This window comes from Haemaphysalis longicornis, unplaced genomic scaffold, assembly GCF_048455015.1.
Source record: "Haemaphysalis longicornis isolate Haplotype H1 unplaced genomic scaffold, Haemaphysalis longicornis Haplotype H1 scaffold_10, whole genome shotgun sequence".
NCBI lineage: Eukaryota > Metazoa > Arthropoda > Arachnida > Ixodida > Ixodidae > Haemaphysalis > Haemaphysalis longicornis.
The window spans coordinates 127,730,501-127,755,900 of NW_027526204.1; the positions used below are offsets into that span (position 1 = coordinate 127,730,501).

The window sequence follows — 25,400 nt, forward strand, 5'->3', positions numbered from 1 at the left end:
AACTAAGGAAGCTTTCGCTTTAAAATCAACAGACAGAAAACAGAATAACTCTGGAAATGACATTGCTATTTAGGATGTTTCGGGCTGAGTCATCCGTATTGTAGACACCCTTAAGAGCCACCCCCGCTCCATATCTTCCCATAATCTCGACCCCAGGCTCCGCATCCCTCGACGGTAATGAAGGAAACCACGCCACCGCCACCCGCGACCATATATACACTTTCCAGGTCCCCCACTTGTTGGTAAACCTACCGGTGACCTTCAGCCATGACTTCCTGAGATGGCGCACGGATATGCTCGCATATTACTGACTAGAACACCGCACCTAGCGCCACCACAACCCAAGATAACCAAAGAACACGCCATTACCCTCCCACAGCTACAAACAAACACCTTCCCGACGGCACAACCCTCGCGCCACGTACCCAACCGCGTGCGTGTTAGATTGTCAACAAACCCCGCCGGCGACACTGTCTGGATGGTAGTGCCGACACCCAACCCCTTACCAATCGTTCCTCCCCCTCCCTCTGGAACATTGGGACGACAAGCTGACCAGCTAACGCCCTTAAGACCAGATTTAATCATTTTTCGTGCACTCCGCAGTGATATTTTAAACAAATTTGGCTCAGTAAACCTAATACACTAAGCAGAAAGTGGAATCTTAAAGTTTCGCCATTTCTGCACGTCTTTAATGAAAGCCAGCCTTTCAACAGTGTGTTAAAACCCAGCGGTTCCGCCTTCATCTGTTGTAGCGTGAGCTACACTGGCCGAGGTTGAGCAGCTTCGCGTGGCTCCTGGAGAGCCGTGCTGCGCATGCGCGAGGAGCAGTGACGCCTTACAGCGCACAGCTGGCGCGCCGGTACAGTGTACTAGAATAGCGCCGGAGCCGCCGCCTCCGCCGCCGCGACTGGATTGGACTAGATTGGACTAGATTGGATTGGATTGGATTGGAACTCGTTTTAGCAGCAGTAAGCATGACAATTAGCTAATCCTAGACAACCAGGGAACCTAAGAATAACCAGCTGAACCTTAGCTCACGTCACGTATATCCTGGCATAGCCGAGCTAAGCCACTGCTAATTTTTTAGCACAGTTTGAGACGTAAGGGGGAGGGGGGGGGGGGGGGCGGGCTCCATGCATCTTTCTGTTTACCACTACCAAGAGAAATTAACAACGGATTTTTTTTCTCTCGCTTTCTTCTGGAGCAGAGAATCCCAGGCCATCTCCACCAACGTGAAACCTGTGGAGGGGGAAGAATGCAGTGTATGAGTGTATTTTTGGCGCCTCGGCGTTTTTGCCAACGGAGATGAAACCGTTGGGATGTAGAGGTATACAGCTTTGCTGTAAAAGTCTCTTGTCTTTGAAGCCTGAAGCTCTCTACACTCTTAATAAAAAAAAAAGGTTGTAAAAGGGTAGCAACGGCCGCATTTACTAACTCCTTACCAACCTTACCCCGCGGTATACGGTACGTATAGGCTCTGCCACTAGCAACTGCATGGTTAGGAAATTAACTGGGGGTAGGAAATAGTATACACTAGATCAATGTCGGGCTTATGACTGGGTTATGCATGACCAGTTAGTAAACGCATGTAGCTCAGAAAGGTGTCATCGCTAGGACTTTACTAGTAAAGGTAGTGGTGCTTACTGCCTGCCTTAGTAACCCTGAATAGCACTGCATTTAATACTACCTCCACTTACTAAGTGCCTAGTGCATACTGGGACAAGTAACTTGTTAGTGTTCGGTCAGTGAAAGACACATCCTTTTTTTAAGAGTGTATCGCGAGGCGTAAACGAGTGTCCCGGTGTTTTTTAGTACGCGCTACATTCTTGCGCGAGGCGTAAACGAGTTTGCCGGAGTTTTATTACCGTGACTACATGAGACGACGCTTACGACGACGACGACAGGAGACACTTCGCCCCTAATACACCATCTGCCCCCACTTACCGGCAAAGAGCGTCCTGTTCCGGTCACCGATGTGCGGGAACTTGGCCAGGTTCCTCTCGGGGGCGGTGGTGACCAGTTCGGCCGTCTGTCCGTGGGCCGCCAATGTGCTCAGGTACATGAACAGGGGCTGCCATTTGAAAACGGACCCGGTCAGGTGAGAAGCGCAATACGCATGCGCAGCACGCGCTTTCAAACGTATAAATTACTTATCCGCAGACATCTATCTCTTATCTATCTCCTCATAGGCAACAAAGGCCAGTGGCAAGTGACTACGCCGAAACTGCGGAGAGGATTATTGGGCGGCAACAATCATGGAAATTACAGACCTATTTCCATTTTGCCCATTTTTTTCTGCCGAACTTGCACTTCTGGACCAAAAAGAATTCATTCTTGAATTTATTGAAGACAAAAAATTAGTTCTTCTAAGATTGATACCGATGTACAAGCATGAATAATTGTATTGTGTTTTGTATTTGTGTGTAGGCGGATATACTTGATACACTTCTGACTCGCGTTCGTAGGTATGCATGTGAATTTTAGCATGCATGGCGAGTTAATTTTACCTTTGTATACGTGTGTATTATACATATTTTTGCGTAACTATGTATTTATACAATGTTGGAAAATTGACGACACATTTTTTGTCTCTGGTTGACAACAAAATGCTGTTGTATGTTCTGTGCTTCCTGTTTTCCATGTTACAGGGGGCGGGGGCCTCGTCAAGCTGCCGTCGGGTTGCTTTTTCTCCCGCCTCCTCGTGTACCAAAAAACGTGAAATAAATGAAATAAATAAATAAAAAAAAATTCGAACTTTGCCCACGAAATTTCTAGCTCCCCGTACATTTGTGTGTGGGATGCGGTGCTCGGTTTGATTGCAGGTAAGAGGGGAGGGTTACCTTGGAAGAAACGCGGTTCCTAACATTTTCCTTCTATCGAGAAATAAGCCCCACTATATTTGCGCAGTTGTTCTAGAACATCAGAAGAAAGAATGTTGCCTTAGGTCACGATACAAAACCTTGCTTGCGTCGTGGCGAGCGATGACGTTGATGGCGTGGTCCGTCAGAAGCTCGGTGTTGTACGCATCTTCGTTTTCTCTGGTCATCGTCTCGTTCTCCCAGAAGTCGGTGCCGCAGATGTTTAACTAAGCCGAACACAAACAAACGAAAATAAGTGATACAACAGAAAGTCAGTCACTAGTGGGAGCGCCGGTTTCTCTCAGCATATTTCTGCTGCATCATTTATTGCCACGTAAAACAGCGTTCATTGACATCACGACCTCCTTGTATGAATAGTTTCCGTTCTTCAGCCTCCGCTCTGCTTCCCATTAGAATATGGATATTCATGTACAGGTGGCGTCAAAAGTAATTAGAACACGGCCTCGTAAATTTACAGGATATTTTTTTGTTCCCGAAACTGTCTGGCTGCATAGGTGTGCATTTAAATGAGTCCTGCCTAATATAAAAAGCTTCCTATATACTGGTAATGGCCGTCATAAGGCCAGTAAGACCAATAATTGGTGATATTCATAAATCCTTGTTCCAATTACTTATGACAGCACCTGCACACCGCTAAGCTTTAGTTGCATCAAAACAGGTACCTGGGCGAGTTGGCTTAAGTTCATGTTCACTAGGCGCAAAAAGACGCAGACGAACAGACGAATTAGTGTCGCATGAAATATAAAGGGCACTTCTGTTGTTGAGGCGAGAAATAAAAACACCTGTGTGCCGAGAATTTGTTCTATTCTCCACTGCATTTTTTGGCAAAGAAAGAAAAAAAAAACATTAGGTGATGTTGTGGTGAAAACTTGCAGCATTCATAAACGCTCCCGGACTATTGATAGTAAAGGAATGGTATGAGTGTCACAGAATTAAGCGAGGTAATAATTTAGTGGCCGATGTCTCGGACGGGAGGAGCGACAAACAACTCCCCCTTACGTGCGAATTCGAAAATGTGGTTCAGACCTGCTAACCGGCGATAGGTCCACGCCTGATTGGCCGCTGGCGTGAGGCACGAGACGGGGCACGGGAAAACAGTTTCAAAACAACGGGCATTTACTTCACATTCACAGGAAATTCGAAACAGACAGACAGGAGTTTTGACGAGTTAATAAAACAATGCAGTTGACACCCCGTTGGGGTCAGAGCTGCCAAGACACCGACACGAAGTACATTAATCACAATGAAAGAAAAGGTACACGCCGTTACGAGCCCGAGGAGAAGACGACAGTAAATGAAGGGAACAGTAGAGTATACAATAGGCGGGGTTGGAGGCTTCCCCCAAATACTAACAATAGGCCCGCTAGAAACACATACCGCGTGGTGCACTGAAGGAGGCGGATAAGCCCGTGCAGTCCGCTTAGGGGAATACAACACAGAAGATGAATAGGAAGAGTCCGAGGAAAGGTGGAGAAGGGGAGAACATCTTAGCTGCGGTCCGGCTGATGGTCTCGCCGGGGTGACGGAGGCTGTCGGTCGTCTGTGGTGGGGCGCCGCTGATCAGCGACGCAATTTGGGTGAACTCCGGCCGCGCACTGTCGCCTCCTTGAGGAATCTTCGGGGGCCCGAAGTTTACCGCCGTCGTCGCTCGGCCTCCCCAGCACAGCCCTCAAGGCCGACGCCGCGTCCCGGCCGTACGTCCGGCCACCACCAGTTCTCAGCCCATTCTCCCGGAAACCCCGCGCTGCACCACGCACACCGTCCACCGGGCCGCGCGTCTTCCGAGAATTCCCGGGGTGCAGCCTTCAGTAGGCCGCGGCACTCTCGCCCACCTCTCTCCCCGAAACACATGGCCAGCCGACCCGGGTGCGACAAGGGCGGCGAGAACATTCCTTCGCTTCGCGGTACGGCTCCTCTCGGCGAACGGCAAGAAATGACGAGCGGCAAAAAAAACCCGTCAAGGAGGGACATGAATTTCGCGACAATGAGCCAGTGTGCACGGTTAGTTGTTACTGAGATAGACGTGTGATATACGTTATAACTACATCACAGACTTCCCTGACAAGTTCCGCTTACCAGCTGTCCAAGTTTGTTGCGCGTTAAGCTGTGTACCAGAAAACAGTCTGAGGTTATAACAAAGGTCTGTATTATTCTCGTTAACAACAACAACAAAAAAAAAAGCTTCGTCGCTGAGTAACTTGCAAGAGTACAGTCGTAAACTACATTCTTAAATTCCGGGAGCTGGCTTCACCGCAACGCACCTGATCGACCAATAATTGCGATCCCGCTAGCAAACTAGGCCGATGACGAGGCCGATTATATGATTTGACTCAAAGTGTGGTTTGCGCTGAGACCTTATCCAGAGCAGACATTCGCTTCCCCCACTGAGTGATCTGACATCGCAGATTAAATCTGTTAAAGTCGAATCCTACGTCTGGCATCGTTATTCGTCGAATTTTCTACTTGTGCGCGACGATCGGTGATACAAGTTAATTTATAGAATGTATGCCTCTTCCTTATTGCTTTGTCAGACCCATCTAATCAGCAGTGTCGGCGCTCCTATCTGTTTACCTGGCGATGGCAATAAACAAACAAAAAAAAAATGAAGGAAGTTTGCAGTAGCGCGTAAGACTTGAAGGTAGCGAAGCTGTACACAACATTCCCGACCATCACGAAGGTTTAGGTCCACGATTTCAGCCGATTGGCTTCTTCTTCGCAACAGCAACGACCTTTACTCCATCATTGTGGCTATAAGTGTGAGCTTGTCGCATTTTTTTAGGAGGGATAATCATTGGACATCACCTTGGAGAGCCGTACGCAAGACGTGTCTTTCTCGTTTCGAGCAAGTGTTTCCACGATTATAGCAAACACTGGAGCTCTCTCTTTTATTTTTTTTGTTGGGGCGGGGGAAATCTTGGACAATCTCCTTTAAAGGGACACTGAAGTGAATTTGTCAAGCTCCCGTTTTTGCTTGCACTATGTAGACTGGCTCAAATTAGCACACTTTTCATCGTTTTTACGATTGACAAATCGGTAATTATTTTACAAAGCGCGAAAGAAGAAAAACTACCATGCGCGGTTTGCGGCGGCCGCACCAACTGAAGCTGTGACGTTAGGAGGAGCGGGCACCGTGATTGGACGATGCCCAAGGTGAGCAACCAAACAAGTTTCGGTTTCGGTTTCGGTTCTGTAAAACACAACCGGTGGCGTTGTTGGATGGGCATTCTCAATGACTCAGTAATCATCGTACCGCGCTTCTGCCATGTTGTCAGCTGTAAAAATGCATAAAGATAAGCCTTCTAGGACGGCTCGGAATCGTAGCATTCACTAGCCGAAACCTACGCAGTGCATGAACGCCCTCCGCGTACCCGTAGACGCCCAAATGTCATGCGCTTTTACCCCATAATTGAAGCTTGCCTCCCTCATGCCTGTATCGTAAAAAGCGTGTTCGCACCAGGCCAAGGGTCTGTTCATTCTGGCCTGTGCCCACTGCCTGCAAGCAGTCGGTGCTTATGGCAACAGCACGCCAACGAGAACTCGCTAGCGCGCCATGCATGTGCCAGCCTGCGCGCGTTTTGTGAACTAGTTCGTGTAGCCATGAACGTTGCGGCCCAAAAAAAGGTGAACTCAATATAGAAAACATCGGCGGAAAACAAAAAAGTTAACTTACAAAAAAAAAAAAAGCACGTACCCGCGGGAATTCGAAATCGTGACTTGCAAAACACTCGGCGGGACATACCTAGCGCCCCAGACAACTGAGCCACGGCGCGGGATGCGAAGGCCGTGCCAATATAGGGTATATATTGTACAACCGGTTTACACTTTTATTTAGTTTTGGCATTTCAAGCAGCTTAGGTGACTATTTGTTGTACTGCGCTCGTGCAGTAAGCGTCGCCCGAGTTTCCACAGTAGCTCACGTCTAGCAATTGCATTTCGTAGACGGAAAAGCGTTCGCAGATGCGTAGTCGTGCTGCTGACCGCTGTGCTTGTTCGCCCAGCGCAAAAAAGTGCTTCCCGCGCCCTAGTTTTACGCTGTACGGTAAAAATATCAGTTGATTTTATTTCCTTAGTACCTATATTGACTTCGCTGACTCTTCTCCCGCCTTCAAGAGGCCTTATATTTTCCTACTGGCGTACCAGTCAGCGAAGCGTCGCATGTGCGCTTGTGCAGCACTTGTGTGAAGCGACCTTGACTTGGAGCGAGATACAGTGTACAAACAAACCAAGTAAAGAAAGGCACATTCTTCCATTCACAAACGTGTCCTGGCTTCGTTTCAACTAAGCGAACGAATTGCGACCAAGCAATTTTTTGTAACCTCCTTGATTGCGACGACCCGCCGGCGGCCGGCGGACGAAACGCTGGGCCGACTGACTCTGTCTGAAGGCCGGGGAGCCGTGCAGTAGCGCAGCCAATTGCCAGCTCATCCCCTCCTGACGTCACACGAAAACGCCACAGAAAATGGGCGAGCGTAAAGAGAGGAGGACAGCATTTTCGAATTAGTTTTTCTACTAAATAAAATCGCGTAAACGCGCCTAGAGTGGTCGAAACATGGCCTGGGGACTCCGGACTACAATTTGCGCTAGTAATCCCGCAATGTTTACATATCACTTCAGTGTCCCTTTAAGTGTCTATGCTTGTCTTGACAAAGGTGCGCCGGCGACGCTGGGCGGTCACAGCGAGGCACGCACACACGAGCGCTAGGCATTTTCTTGGTTTTTTAACTTTCGGGCGGTCACCGCGAGGCCCGCGCACACGAGCGCGCGTTCACGAGCGCATGCTCGGCAATTATTTCTAGGTATTTTTAACTGCGGAGACAAAAAAAATTACGATTCGCTCAACAGCTTCCCTGTTAAGAAGCAATCAACGCCTGTAACAGGCGAGCTCACAAAGTTGAAGGTGTGGCCGAAGTAGTACTTGCACGTGTTGTAAGAACCGAAGAAGGTATCGAAGCCTCGCCCCGTGGGTGTGTAGCTGGCGTTCGAATATCCGAGATGCCACTAGAAAGAGGGCGGGAAAATGATAAAAAATTAGAACGAGTGCGAGATAAGACAATGCGGATAACAGCGAAAAGAACTCTTGTGCGACTGCTATACGCGAACAGCATCAGTTTCTTGGTCCGTGGCAAAATCATGCTGACGCGGCGCAATGGACAAAGGCTCCTTGGACTTGTTTTATCTGATTCCAGATTAGTCGAGGTTCTTTAACCTTGAGATCCTCAGATTTTTTCTCCTAACGCTGTAAATATTTTCTGCGTTTCGAACAAATTCCATTTTCTTCTCTATCTTATTCACTGTTACTACTTACCTCTTCCCCTTTTTGTTCTTTACCTTCACTATGTTCACTCCGTCTGAAGTAGCAAGTACCGCCGTTTCTGGGGTTAACCTCTTCAGTATTCATTGAAGCTATATCTCTCTCAATTGTTTTTTCCCCTGTCTGACTCAAACATTTCCTACAGCTCATGTCGCAGCGGAAGTGTAATATCCATGGCGTAAACTTACTTTTCCCACAGCATGCGTCCGGTAGCCGAGCTTCTGGAGTTGTTCCGCTATCGTTGGAACGCTGAGATCGATACCTCCGGACTCAGCCGGGAGGAGTACGTCGTGCTGGAGACCTGCGTAAGAGCAATGTTACACTTATGAAAAGCCATTCAGCAAAGAAGCCAATATGCCACATTTGTTATAGCAAGCTGCTTTGCTGTAACGCAAACTTAGTGTTGTGCATGAGGCATTGTATTAAACCTCCTGTACTCTTGCATTACCTCACCTACGGGTCAGAAATTTTGAGGATCACTAAAAGGGTTCAACTTAAATTGAGGACGACTCAGCGAGCATTGGAACGGAAGATGATAGCTGTAGCATTAAAGAAAAAGAAGAGAGCAGAGTGGGACAGGGAACAAACGCGTTTTAAGGCCATGTTGGTATAGATTAAAAAGGAGAAATGGACGTGGGCAGAGCATGTAATGAGAAGGCAAGATAACTGTTGGTCATTAAGGGCAACAGAGTAAATCTATAGAGAAGGAAAGCGTGGCAAGGGGGCGGCAGAAGGTTAGGTGGGCAGATGAGATCAAGAAGTTTGCGGGGATAAATTGGTCGCGGTTAGCACAGGACCGGCATCATTGGAGATCTATGGAAGAGGCCTTTGCCCTGCAGTGGACGTAGATAGGCTAATGATCATGATGATGACGACGCTTGCCTTTGTTACTACTCAAATAAAACCTGTTTCTGGCACACAGAAGTCTACTTGTGATGCGTAAACGTCTTAATTTTTAGTGAACGGTGTAGGGGATAACGCTACAGGCTCATACGAATGCGATGCGTCAACATTCAACAGGCGTGAGTACAAATCAGGCCTCTCTTTTTTGCACTTCCCGAAGTGTATGGGTGGTAAGTGAGCATGCTCAAATGGGCAGTAAATGATTCCAAATAATGGGAGAAGAATATCTGAACCCTTTTGCTACGGGAACCAGTGGCATGCTACTGAAAATTCAAGAGGTAAACAAATGCGAGAGCAACCTAGACGAGAAAGAGAGAAGATAGAATAAAAAACACCGAAACACATAAACAGGATTACAGACCTGGGCACCTGACTATGTATTTGTTTTTTGCAACCTTGGGTACTGAAAGCATCATCAGTCTTCGATCCCATGTCCCTCACCGGCTTTGTTGCCGTCGCGATTCAAACGTTTAATACGCTGCCATTTTATCTTTTCTGTCTCCAGACCAGCTTGCGCAGTTAGCTGAGGAATTAAAGGGACCCTGAAACACTCTTTGAGCAGTGCAAGTAAACCTGCGCTACGTTTAGATTACACTGACAGGAATGCCTCAGCCAAATATAACACATGCACGTGAAGCGGTGAGCACGCAAATAGCTGTGAAAGACGCCGAAAAACCAACGGCGCTTTCTTCAATTCTCCTCATTTGCACCCCTGGCATGCCCTAAACGACGTCATTGCGGCCTTGGCTGTCCTATTGGCTGTCGCGGGTCAACTTCGCGGCTTATTTCTCGCGTTTCCTGTGACGATACGCCGTCGTCAGCGCTGTGTATCAAATTCTTCTATGCCTCAACCTTTGCGCACACTTTTGGCATTTCTTTTGTGTTTTGAGTGTGTGCGGATTTTCAGTGACGAACTCAATGCTCCCCTTTCGACGGAACCACTCGACAACAAACGTTTATTGCTTCAAAAATGTCCTACCAGCATGAGCGCGCGCTTGCGAGCTCGCAGGCAGCCATGCGTGCTTTTTTTGTGGCGCCAGACCGGAAATAGACTCCTCACCGTTGCGGAGAAAACGAGAAAAGGAGAATGTATTTTGTCCGTTCACTATCACCGAAACTACGCGCGATGAAAAATTGCGCGTAATTGTTCCCTCTCAACTCGACCGCGGAGAGCGCGACCAAAGCTGCGAGCTCTCTCCCGGAGAGGGCAGCGGCTCGCGGCGTTCTCTTCGGCGGCCGTGAATATATCACAGGCCGGGGAGTTTTCTCCTTTTCTCCGCAACGTGGAGGGGTCTATTTCCGGTCTGGCGCCATAAAAAAGCAGGCATGGCTGTCTGCTAGCAAGCAAGCGCTAAAGCTGGTAGGGCGTTTTTAAAGCATTAAACGTTTGTTGCCGAGTGGTATCGTTGAAAGGGGAGCATTGAGTTCATCACTCAAACTCCGCGCGCACTCAAAACACATAAGAAATGCCAAAACTGTAAGTACAGATTCAGGCATAGAAGAGGTTGGCGCACAGCGCCGCCGACGGCGGATCGGCACAGGAAATGCGAAAAATAGGCCGCGAAGCTTACCAGCGACAGCCAATAGGATAGCCATGGCCCAAATGACGTCGTTTAGGCCATGCCAGGGGCGCATAATGACGAAAATCGAAGAGAGCGTGGTTGGTTTTTCCGCGTCTTCACAGCGATTTGCGCGCTCACCGCTTCACGCGAGCGTGTAATATTTGGGTCAGGTATTCCTGGCAGTGTAATCTAAACGTCGCGCCGATTTACTTGCAGTGCTCAAAGAGGGTTGCAGGGTACCTTTAAAAGCTCTCAAGCGTGATGCAGCCAATGATCTCGAAACAGCGTGTACACGTGTGGCTCTGCTTACCCAGCCTTATGGGATAGGCTCCAGTTAGGAGAGACGCCCGGGAAGGCGTGCACGTCGGCTGGGTGTAGTACTGGCTCAGCAACGCGCCGTTGGCCGCAAGAGCATCCATATTCGGTGTTGGGATCTGGTGGGAGCCCAGCAGGCTCGTGTCCGCCCAGCCCTGCGTGAATTGGGGTGAGCGAGGGGCAATCAGGATTCGGCTCTGAGCTCGAAGAGGTTGGGTCAGTGTGACGCTGATTTTTGCTCTTTGCGTCCGAATAATCCTATCGTACAACCAGAAAAAAAAAAAAAAAAAAAAAAAACGACCTGCAATTTTTCTGGGACGCTGCGAGAGTAGCAACAATTTTTTGTAACGCGAAATTGGGTGAATGACCAAGCCGATACAGCTGCAGGCTATCTTCACAAACACCTCCAGTCCCTTTTCCGAATTTCGCGGCGTCACAAATCGCAGTGCGGGAACTGTCGTGGTATGGACATTTTTAAGTGCAATGCACTTCTTAAGCGACCCTGAACCTGCGTCCACCGGCGATGTCCGCGCACGTGGAGATGGGCGCGCGCAGCCTGGCCGCTGACATGGCACATACCCACGTGGGGGATTGGCCAGGAATCTCCTCGTCTTCCTTGGCAACGGGGGGAGATGGGCGCGCGCTGCCTGGCCGCTGACATGGCACATACCCACGTGGGGGATTGGCCAAGAATCGGGCGTGAGAAGGGCTAATGCACCTGCTTAAAGGAGTACTGACACGAAATTTCAAAGCTGAGATCCGCTCTAGCAATCAAGTACAACGACAACACAAATAGGTGTCTGTGAATAAATGCATCTTTCTTTCTTTGTAGTTGTGTGTGTGTGTGTGATCTCTCTTTCGCGAACATTACCGAACCGCGCAAATTCAACTCGTGCATTCGCACTTTCACATTCTTCCCCTCGGGGAAATGCGGGGAATTTTTTTGCCTGTGTTTGGTTTATGAAAACACATTTGGCACTGCCAATTGCGTGTACTGTGGTATATCGTCGCCTTTGAGGTGAAAGAGCAGGAAAGGGAACGAATATTTTTTTTCTCTTCACATTTTGCGAGTTCGGCGTTTATACGCAAACAAGCTGTGCGCCTGTTCAAAAATGCGCACTTTCGCTGCCATCAGACATTATCTTTTGTTTTTAATTAAAAAAAAAGTGCATTGTAATTGGTTAGGAAGTGGCAGCCACCTTTTGATTTGGAATGCATATTTCATGTCGAGAGCTCGGATTAAAATTTTCTTTAATGAACCTTTCGTTACTATTGCCGTTTGATTTCTTAAATGCCGCCAGGAAGTAGCGCTGGCAATAGCAGACGACGGTTTTCTGCCGTTGATGTAGTATTTCATTTGCTATCGCAAAAAACAATCATCAATGAATTTATAATAAAGGCACACTGCAAATATCACTTACGCATTGATTTTATGCATTATATTTGCGTAATGGCTTGTTCTTGTTCAACAATGTTGGCCTTAGACGTTTAGATTTGGCAGTGGGTATATAAGACTATTGAGCAGCTTCTTTGTTTCTGGTTGTTACGTTGTATCATTGATACCGGGATTTCTTGAAAATAAATTTATTGTTTCAAGACAGACAGACAGACAGACAGACAGACAGACAGACAGACAGACAGACAGACAGACAGACAGACAGACAGACAGACAGACAGACAGACAGACAGACAGACAGACAGACAGACAGACAGACAGACAGACAGACAGACAGACAGACAGACAGACAGACAGACAGACAGACAGACAGACAGACAGACAGACAGACAGACAGACAGACAGACAGACAGACAGACAGACAGACAGACAGACAGACAGACAGACAGACAGACAGACAGACAGACAGACAGACAGACAGACAGACAGACAGACAGACAGACAGACAGACAGACAGACAGACAGACAGACAGACAGACAGACAGACAGACAGACCAAAATTTCTGCGTTTGAGTAGCCGAAGAAAGACTATAATCTTTAAAAAGTGCTGCTACAAAGCCAGTAGTGTTCTAACCAACAAGGCCACAGGAATGGCCCTCGGAAAGGGAAAGGTCGGTGTTCCGGCCAAATACCCTGCTTTATCGTTCACGTAGGTTTGCCCGCGGGTTACCCCGGTTGGAAAAATAAACCCCTGCACTCACAACGTCATCGACAAGGATGAAGAGGATGTGTGGCGGGCTCTTGGCTGCATCCGCTGCTGACAGCACCAGGCACATTATTGCGATTGATATCATTCTGGAAAAAATGCATGGTATAAGGAAGAAGACACGGACTTGTAGGAACTAGAGAGTAAAAGCGGTATAGCGTGAAGTATCGGTTAAGATTTCATCCTCATGGCGAAATGTTGGCGTAGATTTAGATAATGTGTATCGGCACTGTATGAACTGCTTTGTAACACAAGCGTCGGCAGAGCAAGTCAAACTTTTAGCGGCGTTTTTTATGTAAATTGAACTTATTTGGGTAAGGGTCACTCGCTAAAACCACCTCTAACTAAATCATGTATTATCGCCTGTATCTTTGCCACAGAATTACCCGCGTGCCTTACTTTGGTATCGTTGTGTAGAGAAAAAAAAAAGCCATTAGTCTAACAAGCACGGGACACGTGGCGAGCGATGCGCAGTATGAAAGTGGCCCTGAATCAGCCTCGCTCTGTATACTTAGACGGGTATAGCTGCGCAGTCGGTTTGCCGATCCAAGCGGGATTGGTCACGTTTGAAAGTGTCCTTCTGCCATGATCGCTATTATCTATCGAATTCAAGCCACTGCATCGGAACATTGGTTAAGTCTCGTTACCCGCCGCGGTGGCTCAGTGGCTAAGGCGTTGCGCTGCTGAGTGCGAGGACGCGGGTTCGATTCCCGGCCGCGGCGGCCGCTTTTCTGATGGAGGCGAAAAGCAAAAACGCCCGTGTGTACGAGATTTCGGCGCACGTTAAAGATCCCCAGGTGGTCAAAATTAATCCTGAGCCCTCCACTACGGCGTGCCTCGTCGCCTGCTTTGCGTCGGCGCGTTAACCCCTACAATCAAACATTAAGTCTCGTTATCTCGAACGCGTTCGGTGAACGAAATGTAACCTCGCTGACAGTTCGATTGATTGATTGTAGGGTTTAACGCGCCGACGCAACGCAGGCGATGAGGCGCGCCGTAGTGGAGGGCTCCGGATTAATTTTGACCACCTGGGGATCTTTATCGTGCGCCGAAATCTCGTACACACGGGCGTTTTTGCTTTTCGCCTCCATCAGAAAAGCGGCCGCCGCGGCCGGGAATCGAACCCGAGACCTCGTGCTCAGCAGCGCAACGCCTTAGCCACTGAGCCCTCGCTGACAGTTCACGCTATAAAAGGTGCGGCAGTTACTTGGTCAAATTATTTAGAGTTGCTTGTCATAGCGGGTGAGTGGGTCTTAATTTGTTTTTGGCGCGTTTGCTGTCGAACGTAACTTGCAGCCCTTTTCTACTAGCAGACTTGCCACATTGAGCTGAATTCATCTTAGAACAAACTGAAAAAAAAAAATCGAGGGACGCTAATAAACCACTTCCCGTAGAAATTCACGAAGACAAGCTTCGCGTATAAGAAGAAGTGAACATATTGATTTCAGCCATTCCGCTAACGACGCTTACCTGTTAGCTGTATTCTGCTGGTCATCTCTCGTAAGCATTGCAAACTGTATACAAACAAGCAGCGCCAATGTCTGCTATAAAGGGGCCGTGTCTGTCTCCGTACGAACCGACCTCGTACAGTGCATCAGCGTGAAACGTAGCAGATGCGTCTGCCGTCACCGTACCCAGTTTTCTCTACTATCTCCTGCAAGGTAACTACCTCCGGCCAAAAGCAATCCACCGGCGACGTCTTCCGGCAGAGAAGTTCCTTCCTCCAGAAGTTGGCCAACTTGTTTTGCCATTCCGACAAGAATCCGCCAGCCATCATCCGACGACCTGATTGGTTCCAACCGACCTCCTCGTGGCGAATCAGGGCTATCGGAAAGTTTCAGGCTAAACAACATGGCGGCATTGCCCGAGCGAAGCGAAGCGGGGGAAAATCGCAAGGCCGAGTTACGCCGGCTCGTTTTTTTTTTTTTTTTTGTGAATGTTTGAATCGCGTTTGAATCCATGAAGCCTTTGTTTGTGCCGAAGGCAGCATACCTGCGCGGTGCTTTGGTTGGGATCCACAGTGCTGCGATGGCGTAGCCAAAATTTTTGTTCTTTTTGTTCGAGATTTCGGCGCACGTTAAAGATCCCCAGGTGGTCAAAATTAATCCTGAGCCCTCCACTACGGCATGCCTCGTCGCCTGCTTTGGGGGGCTGAGGGGGGCCTGTAGGGGGGCCTGTAGGGGGCTGAGATTGCGCGGGAAATATTTGGCTTCAAAAAGCCGTAGGATTTAAGATTAGCACAGAGGAAAAAGTTAACTTCAATGCTCTCGAGGTGACGAAAAGAAGATTAGAATGCTGGTGGACGAAAAGCAGAGAGGGGAATATTGCCTAGGGCAGTTACCACCTGTAACAGGAAAAAAAAAAGTACTTTGTGCCTGATAAGTTTCTTGGGGCTGCCCTAAGCAGCGCTAGTATTAAACCAAGAATATAAAACATAGGTATATTAGTCCTATGTAAGACGACATATTTTTTGGTAAGATATTTTGGTAAGACAGATAAGACAGATATTTTGGTAAGATGGTCATCACCCCACTACAAAGGGGAAACCAATAGCAGTCATCATCATCACCATTAGCACCTCAACCTCCTTTATATGATTTTTCAAGGGATGAAAAGCGGAATAATAAATACATAACTAATAACTGATAATATGCATAACTATTAACTGAAACTAGTAACTGAAAACACGTAACTATTAACGGTCACGAACAAGAAAAATAAAATAATTTACCAAAAAAATTCTTCGCACTTCCCTAAAGTCGTGGCAGAATTGCTATCACTGCTTGCAATTTTCTATCTCGTCTATGCAAGAAGAAATAAAGAAATATGGGAATACAGAACAAATATAAACACATATGCTTAACAAACATAGAAGCAGAAAACATGGAAGTAAAGAACTAATTAAAATAAAACTAACAAAGCACTGAGCGGACATTATAAATGACAAAAGCACGAAACAAACAACTCGTGGGTGGACATTTTGTTTTATTGTCGCTTTGTCATCCAAGAACTTTCTCTTTTTTTCATTTTTGCACGCATGCGACGGTTCAAGACAAGTCTGACCTCTGTTTTTTTTTTATGCCAATATATTGCGTAGGAGTCTATAGCTTGTACTTCGACTAATGGCCCCAAAATTGTTAACACAAAGACTACGTCAAAATGTACAGTTGTGGTGAAAAAAGCGAGATGATATTTGATCACGACAACAAAAGTACCACGTGAAACAAAGTGTACATTTATACAGAAAGACTGTCCTGCATGTTGCGAATTTACTGCGAATTTGTTGCTGCGGCGCCACCCGTGCGGCAAAACGGCCAATTTTTCGCAGGTAATTTCGCAACATGTAGAGATAGATAGATAGATAGATAGATAGATAGATAGATAGATAGATAGATAGAGAGAGAGAGAGAGAGAGAGAGAGAGAGAGAGCGAGAGAGAGAGAGAGAGATAGAGAGAGAGAGAGAGAGAGAGAGAGAGAGAGAGAGAGAGAGAGAGAGAGAGAGAGAGAGAGAGAGAGAGAGAGAGAGAGAGAGAGAGAGAGAGAGAGAGAGAGAGAGAGAGAGAGAGAGACGAGGTATGAAGTCGCGAGCGCACTGGTTTTCGGCGGCGGCCCTGATTGAATGGAGGCACCGAAGCAGCCAGGCCTGCGGTTTCTCCCGCGAATAGTTTGTTCTGAGCTGTGACTCTCCGTCGCGTCGCGGAGCGCGAGCTCGCAGAACACCGCCGTGGATGGAGGTCTTCAGGGTTTCCAGGTCGCAAGAAGGAAAAGTCGCCTTGCCGACGGTAGCCAAAAAAAGTTGCCACCTTGAAGTGAATGATTGAAAAAGATCCAGAAAAGTCGCCATTTTTCAGGAAGGCGATGCTAATGAGTACTTTTTGATCACCTTTGCGGAAAAAAAAAAGCAGAAATTTCGAAAAGTAGAAAACCATATGACAATTTTATTCGTTTGCTAGTGCGCGGGAAGGCGACAGCGGCTGACTAGTGTCAGAGTCCTTCAATGCTTTACTGCATTGAAGGACTCTGCTACTGTCTACAAGAAAGCGAAAGTATGAAATTATAGGTAAAGCATTCAAAGAATATGAATTAATTAAAACGGGCATTTGGAGCACACCTTACCACTTTCGCTGCCTGTTTATATTCTCTTGCCTATTACACATCGTCAGGTATACGCTCCCCACCACTCTGCATGCATGAAATCCCAAGCTCCCGTATAGTACTGAAGCATTACACTTTAAACCGACGGCGTTAGTTAAAGGCTTTGACACCGGATAATAATAATAATAATAATAATAATAATAATAATAATAATAATAATAATATAATAATAATAATAATAATAATAATAATAATAATAATAATAATAATAATAATAATAATAATAATAATAATAATAATAATAAAAAACAAAGCGAATTCGAGTTTGTGCCGGTAAGTAGCACTGTACGGTGCACATGGTCTTGCTTCAGTGTTGCTTGGCCAAGACCACTTATCAAAGCCTGCTTCAGCCACCATGATATTGTTATGGTGAAATCCCGGGGGCTGTTGGCGAGGAACGCATTTGTTTTCAAAGGGGCGGCAAGCCAAGATGGCTGATAAGGTTACCAGCCATCGTCGTCTTCTTGCTTATTGTCTAGCTCTCAGTATTGTGAGGTGACATCATCTTCCTCACTGGTGTCAAAGTCTAATGCAGCCAAGATCACAAGGCCCTGGGGGCCGTAACATTTCTCTCGTCGAAGACGCAGCTCATTGGGCAAGTCAATGAGCGTTATACGTGGTTCAGAGCGTTTCAAACGAGCTACGTGAGTCACTTGAGTACTGCGACTACGCCGTCCACAAGCAGTAAGCTGGGACAAGGCATACTTCAGACTACTAAGACGGTCAAGAACCACGCATGTCCAGCTTTGCGCCTCATGGTCAGTGGTGCAGGCGTTGGCCACCACGTGCCGCATGCAGTTCACTTTTTGAAATTCCCGGCATTCGCGTCAGCGTTTGTTTATCAAGCATAAGTGTAGAAAGAAAACAGCCGACTTCTTCGTGGCAACGCTGACGGCCGGGCCGTCATCTGCCGACTGCGAATAACGAAGACAGCACATGACTGGCAAACAATAGCCGTTACGCTGCGTTTTGATACCGAGGTGTGGGTAGAGATGAATTGTTGCCCGAACGAAGAACGTTGATTTGGCGGTCAAACTTGTTGCATGTTTTTTTTTTTTTTAAGTGCACAACACTTTATGGGCTCGCCTTGTCGTCGTAGCTCGTTAACGGTCAATGTCAAGCGACTGCCGGAATCAGGCGGCACAGTGAGATAACGGACTTAAGTGTAGCCTGGTGTACTGTCGTCAGTGAGTCGCGCGGATCCTTCGAAAACCACGCGGTTTAACTTTCATCTCCCTGTTGCTTAGCGCAAAGAACACTGCAGGTACTATCGGCGTCAAATGAAACGCGAACACGGAAATATGTACCAGAACGTGCAAAATTGAAAAATACTGTTCGTAGCGTTCATATAATGGCACGCTATTGGTATACTTGGAAAACCACTTTTCCCAACTTTGTTTTTGTAACTAAGCCATGCGTCATTTTGGCTTGCATGGAAAGAATCGCGCCATTTGTGCGTGCAGGATCATAATTGCCTGTTCGCGTTTCACTTGACGTCGATAGTTTTGATTTGATTGATTGATTGATTGATTGATTGTGGGGTTTAACGCGCCGACGCAACGCAGGCGATGAGGCGCGCCGTAGTGGAGGACTCCGGATTAATTTTGACCACCTGGGGATCTTTAACGTGCGCCGAAATCTCGAACACACGGGCGTTTTTGCTTTTCGCCTCCATCAGAAAAGCGGCCGCCACGGCCGGGAATCGAGCCCGCGACCTCGGGCTCAGCAGCGCAACGCCTTAACCACTGAGCCACCGCGGCGGGTCTTGACGTCGGTAGTACATTTCAGGCAAAATGTGTCTATATAACCGGTAGCCCCCGCGTTCATTTAGTTAGGAACGCTCGTTGGGTTGGTGTTTACGATAGTAAGCGAAAAAAGCGACCGCAGAATAAAAAAATGGACCATTACAAATGACGCACAAAGGCTCCAGCCACGCAAGAAAAAAAATGGCGCGTTCGAAATGACGCAGAAAGCCTCCAGCCGCACAAGAAAAAAATTACGTGTTCGAAGTGATGCAAAACAGCTACAGCATACAAAATTAAAGCAAGCACAAAAATAACAGAACTCCCGCTGGCGCAGTTTCAGGCAGGGGGCGCGCGGGCACTGCGAAGGCGGGAAATTTGAATTGCATATTCATCAAGAAAGGAGTGAGACAGTGTGGCGAAGAGCGTGATGGGTGGCAGCAGTGAGCGGATAACGGCGCCACCACCCATTATGGCGAATCACTGCTCTGCACTTCCGACAGCTTTCACATTGAGGGGAACGGCTTTAATTTTTTTTACGAGTTGAAGCATTAGGGCACACTAGAGGTAGGCTCGCATAGAAAATGCATTGAAACGTCAATGAGTCCTAGTTCAACTGATTTGAACTAGGTTGAACCCTCTTTCTCTCGAAGGGTAAAGCATGATGTGCGGCCCTTTGAGAGCAAGAAAGTTTTCTTCTGTCGACCTTGCTGCAGGTCACGGGTAGAGTTCCGGGGAACCGATTAGACCCCGGCAAGAACTTTCTAAGCCCCACGGCGGCGTATCTCAGTTGTCTTGTATGTATGCTGTATATATTCCGGTAGATAAAGTATACATAATTTTAACATCCGAGTTTGCCACGTCTCTCGTGGTGACACGGTACCCAGCGGCGTATTCGTGGAGGAGGAAAAGCACTGAAAAATACACGATGCCTTATGTATGACGCATATGGGTCTTGTCCCACTCGTCACAGGGCCACTCGTCAGAGGTCAACTAGTCATAGGTAAATTGTCGGCAAACTGATAGGTAATGCCAAGTTCTCTTAGGGCATTTCGCACGAGGAATGGTAGGGTTTCGGGAATTTTTTGCATCGACACACCGAGCCGGCATGAGTATGGTTCCTCACCACGGGGTGCGCTCCGCCAGAGACCGACTAATCCCATTTCATGACATAGCAGGGCACTACCACCTCTCACATCGACAATTTCCCCCGCCTCATCCATCCCTTATGATAAGCCAGGCACGTATTTGGTGGCTCTTGCAAACGGACGTCTCCCCAAGCAGAGCTCGCCTCCATCACATCCATCCAACAGAATTTCCCTCGTCCGCATGCCCCCTCTGTGGGAAGCACGCCTCACTAAGTCATGCCATATGGGAGTGTCCCCAAGACCCCTTCCCTCTAATCACCAGAAGCGAGCTCTGACCGGACTGTACAAGAAGCCCTGGTCAAAAGATCTCCCAAGTCGCCACCAGCCTTCGGCCTGTGGCTACCGCGCTTCTGTGACCACTTGCTGAGTAAGGTTTTCTTCTTTTCTCGGGAATTTTCGGCACACAGAAAAGTGGCCTAAAGAGCTCGTTTTCGAACATGGAAAGCATTGTTTCCGCCTGCTATCGCCTTTAAAAAAAACCGTGGTTGATTCCTCTGTCATAGGAAACGATAAAACACGAAAGTGAAATGTGCAGCGAAATCTGCAGATGAGCATGATTTGCGGGTCGCCGGCTGTTTTGTGGGTGTGCTTGGCGAGCGGCCTCTTGCTGGCGCGTCGCTTCGTCAAAGGTGTACTGGCGTCATTTCCATTACGGATATGACATCAGTGAAATCTTGGTGTATCACGGCATAAAACACCTGCGTGTTAAAATACAAAACCCGAAAACGAGCATCCCTAAATATAACGCACTTTTGGTGCTAAAGGTTGCTTCCCCGCAAGAAGACCGTGTGTGCAGGGGTGCACCCTTTACAGGCCGCTTGCTTCGTTGTACTGGCGTCATTTCCGTGGCGGATATGACGTCACTGAAATTTTCCTGTATCCCGGAATAAAACAGTTTCGTGTTAAAAAGGTATAGACGAGTGTACAAAGTTTTTGACGTAGGAAGTTCAGTGAACATGCCGCCACACCTTGTTATTGATAATGATTCAATTGTATTCAAATTTTTATTATATGACCCATAGAAAAATACAAAAAAGCATGGTATACAAGACGTACGCCGTGAAAAAGTTGGGCATGAAATTAACAATACTGTTTATTGCTCTCGCTTAATGCCCCAGCTCAAAAGTGGATGTTCTGGGCAATATTGCGAAGCGTGTGGACTGGGGCTCCGCTGAGGGCCACAAAGGGTGACGTGGTTGTTGTCGCCGTGATTTGACCGTAGTTTATTTTTTTTCTGCCAGGGCTTTGTTTACAATGTCGCGGAGCAAATAAGTCGAAGCAACGAAAGTGAAGGAAACTCACCCTTATGCGTATGACTTGAAAGTAGCGAAGCTGTACGCAACATTCACGACCATCACGAAGGTTTAAGTCCGCGATTGCAGCCGATTCGCTTTTTCTTCGCTGTCGCAAGGACACTGACTCCATCTTTGTAAGTGTGAGCTTCCTACATTTTTTAGAGTGTCGCCACGATTACGGTGAACGCTGAAGTTCCTTTTTTGCCAATCTTGCCCAATCTCGGCCAATGCTTGGCTTGGGAAACGTTCGCCGGGGACGCTAGGTGGTCGCCGAGAGGCATGCGCTCACGTGCACTCGGTATTTTATATGTGCCGGGGTTTGTTCGGACGTCGAAATTTATGGATTGTCAAACAGCTTCGCTGCTAAAAAGGTGCTCTCCCAGGTGGACATACTTTATGGGCGGAAATTTCCATGCGAACTTCCTCTGGTATCAGCCCCGCTTCCAGACACACGTGGACGCGGGTTCGATTCCCGGCCGTGGCGGCGGCTTTTACGATGGGGGCGAAAAGCGAAAGCGCCCGTGTGTTCTTGATTTAGGCGCACGTTAAAGATCCCCAGGTGGTCAAAATTAATCCGGAACCCTCCACTACGGTGCGCCTCAACGCTTGCGTAGCGTCGGCGCGTTAAACCCCACAATCAATCAATCAATCAATCAATCAATCAATCAATCAATCAATCAATCAATCAATCAATCAATCAATCAATCAATCAATCAATCAATCAATCAATCAATCAATCAATCAATCAATCAATCAATCAATCAATCACACGTGCAGGACCAAACTCATTTATTCCCCTCCCTAATGAAAAGAAAGCGCTTATTTATTTTTATTTATCAATACTTTGTGCCTTGTTAGGCTGTTGCTGGAAGTGGGCGCTCTCTGCGCACTACATGCATGAATACAAAAATGGGTTCACTGCGCGTCGGTACAACAATGGGACCACCGCGCATCGATACTTACTGAAGGGTCAAATAAAAGAAACATTACAAATCGACCACGTCATTGCCAAAGCACGCAAAAAAGAAATTAAAAGACATGCGCTTACTCAACTGTGTGGTTTAGTTTCCACGCAGCTGTGGGAAGAACAACATATAATAAAATTGCAGGGGCTCTTCTAACAGACATAACGCAGCGGGACACTTCCAAATGCCACAGAGCATCTGGTAAAACAAGTCGATAAAGTGCAAAATCAAAAGCATGCGCGAAAGAACAGGTGACAACGGTATGCCTTGTAATCTCGACTAGACTACGCACAAAAACAGGATGAAATAATGTGCACATTTTCCGAACGCCTTTACGGTTCTAGGGACCAAGTGAAACACAATTCTGCATTCTTAACAAAGCTGTCAACTGATGCGGCGTTAATAACGTCGGGTAGTAATACATTCCACGTTTCCATGGACCACGGAAAAAAAGAATACTTGAATATATTTGTACGCGTGTTAAAGGGCCTTATATGTTTTTCATGATTGGCCCTTGTCGAGTACCGATGTGGAGGTTGCATGTAATCACTTTTCTTTACGTTTATAGCTCCCTTATACAAAGGGTACATGAAATTTATAGAAGCAACACGACGACGTGAAGACAGGTTGGAAATAGGTGCTTCAATGTGCAGTGAAGTTACACTGTCGTGTCTAGAATATTTAAAGTAAATAAAATGGAGGGTCTTATTCTGAATTTTTTTTCTAATTTGGGTACAAGATATTGTTGTGGGTTCCAAACTAAACTGCCCTACTCAAGGATGGGTCTTACAAGTGTTTTATATGCTGTTAATTTCAGGTCAGGCGGTGCTGCCGACAATTTTCTACGCAGGAAGCACAATTGTCTGAACGCTTTGGTGCACGTGTTTTCAATATGCGCATCATATTTCATCCTATTTCAACGTAGGCGTGAAAGTTAGGCCTAAATATTTTTTAGAACTTGTTCGTGACACTTCGGAGCCATTCGAAGTGTAGGTGAAATCTGGGGGAGTTATGCTCGTGCAGTTTATTTTACTAATGTTAATTTTTAAGTTCCAGGTTTCACTCAAACAAGATGTAGTACAGAGCGAACGATTTAGTTTTAATTGGTCCGAGGTGTCACGCACGATTGAATAAACAATACAATCGTCAGCAAACAGTTGAACGGTATCCATCTCCAACGCAGTTTGCGACGACATTAACATATACAGGAAAATGTAAGGGCCCCAAGACGAATCCCCGCAGGACGCCTGAAAAAACCTCAAGACGGCCGGACTCCAATTTGTTGATAGCTACGTACTGACTGCGGTTTGATAAATAAGCTGTTACCCGCAATATGTTCTGAATGTAATTGTCATCAGTTTTCTAATTAATCCAATTAACTTGCGGGACACGGTCAGAGGCTTTAAAGAAGTCAATAAATAATACATCAACTTTTAGATAGGAATTTATTCCTGAAGCAAACTCTTGAGTTATTTCAAGAAGCTGATTGAGCGTGGACAAGCCCTTGCGAAAGCCGTGTTATTCTGGGTATAGAAGATTGTTTTCTTCGAAGCAATTTATTAGTGCTTTGTTGAGGATGCGTGCTATCAATTTGCAGCAACAACTTGTTAGTGAGATTGTCCTGTACATTTCTGCTTGCAGTTTGTTGCCGCCTCTATTAATGGGAGGGATTTTTGCACAAAGCCAATCTTCGGGCAGGGTGGCCATCATGAGAGACGCCTTAAAGATTGCACGCAAGAATGAAACCAGCTGTTCAGCATATCGTCTAAGGAAAAACATCTGATATATTATCAGGACCGGCACTTTTTTTTGACGTCAATCTCCAAAAGCAAGTTTAGAATGCCCGACTCTGTTATCTCACCCCCGGAATTGCTGCAACGGCAGGAGCACGTGTGAAAAACAGATTTGAAATGCTTATTGAAGCAGTTTGAAATTGATTTTGCATCGCTTACATAAGCACCCGCTACTTCCAGCGTGATTATGGGGGCAACCTGCTTAGAATATTATCCCCAAGACGTATATAATTTATCATAAAACTTGTAAGCGTTGTGTAGATAAATTATCAGTACCTTTTTTTTACCACCTTTCATGTTCGTGCGAGCTGACTTATGTCTGCTGAATTATTTCTGTTATTTCGCATTCTTTGGAATCACATGAATGATCCCACGTGTAATCCAAGGTGTTTTCCGCTCTGCACATTTCTATTTATAAGGAATGAAGTAGGCTTCGCAAAACACTATTGCTTGTTTATCCTTTAACCATAAGTAATTAATGCTTGTATCAGAACCACACGAAAATTCCTTGGACACTATTTCTACATGATGGATACTGATTTTGTCGTTTCCCCTCTTATACTGCTTGATTGGAGCCTTTGAGATATTATTGTTGCGGCTGGCATTCTGATTTTGGTTACGAAACGTAAGTAAAGCATTTGGAAATCAGAAATGCCCTTTTCTATACTTTCTTCAGGGGTTAACTGAAGGGGTGAAAACGCAAGATCAAGTTCTGAATGGGCGCTAACTTGTATGCACCTGGGTTTTTTTGCCAACTGAGATAGCGAGAAGCTATTATTACAGTTAAAAGCCGCTCACAGGCGTTTACTTCATGACTACCAGTTGTAAGCTGATCCCAGTCAATGCCATCGAGGTTGAAGTCACCGGTTATCACAAGTTTAGTGCTCTCCATTACATTCTAGTAAAGAAAATCGTGCATTTGAATCAGGTAATCTTCAGGGGCGTTATTTTTTCTGTAGATGCCGTCTATAAAAATTAAATTATTATTGACCTTAATATTGCTTCAGGTATTTTCGTGGTTAGGGATGCCTTGTTGGGCGAGAAATGAAACACCGTTTTTGAGGGAATAGCGGCGCCCAATCCCTCCCTCCCACGATCGGTAAGTAGCAGGGTATAGGACGAAGGAATCACTTCGGAATCATGTAGGTTAGTATGTCGCCACGTCTCTG

The 25,400-nt window shown here is 46.7% G+C and overlaps 1 protein-coding gene across 3 annotated transcripts in view; it reads right to left on the reverse strand.

Annotated features, from left to right (window-relative positions):
- LOC144159288 (arylsulfatase B-like) overlaps positions 1–25,400 on the reverse strand; it is a 44,822-nt gene that overhangs the window by 5,755 nt on the left and 13,667 nt on the right. For 2 of the 3 annotated variants that reach the window (XM_077690683.1, XM_077690681.1), the window contains exons 2-7: positions 13,128–13,221; positions 10,966–11,125; positions 8,379–8,491; positions 7,767–7,877; positions 2,960–3,085; positions 1,945–2,071 (exon numbers count right to left, since the gene is read on the reverse strand). In XM_077690683.1, coding sequence (XP_077546809.1) covers positions 1,945–2,071; positions 2,960–3,085; positions 7,767–7,877; positions 8,379–8,491; positions 10,966–11,125; positions 13,128–13,221 — 731 coding nt within the window. Of the gene's footprint in view, positions 1–1,944; positions 2,072–2,959; positions 3,086–7,766; positions 7,878–8,378; positions 8,492–10,965; positions 11,126–13,127; positions 13,222–14,602; positions 14,756–25,400 lie in introns of those variants that run through there. The other variant, XM_077690682.1, reaches the window with a different exon arrangement.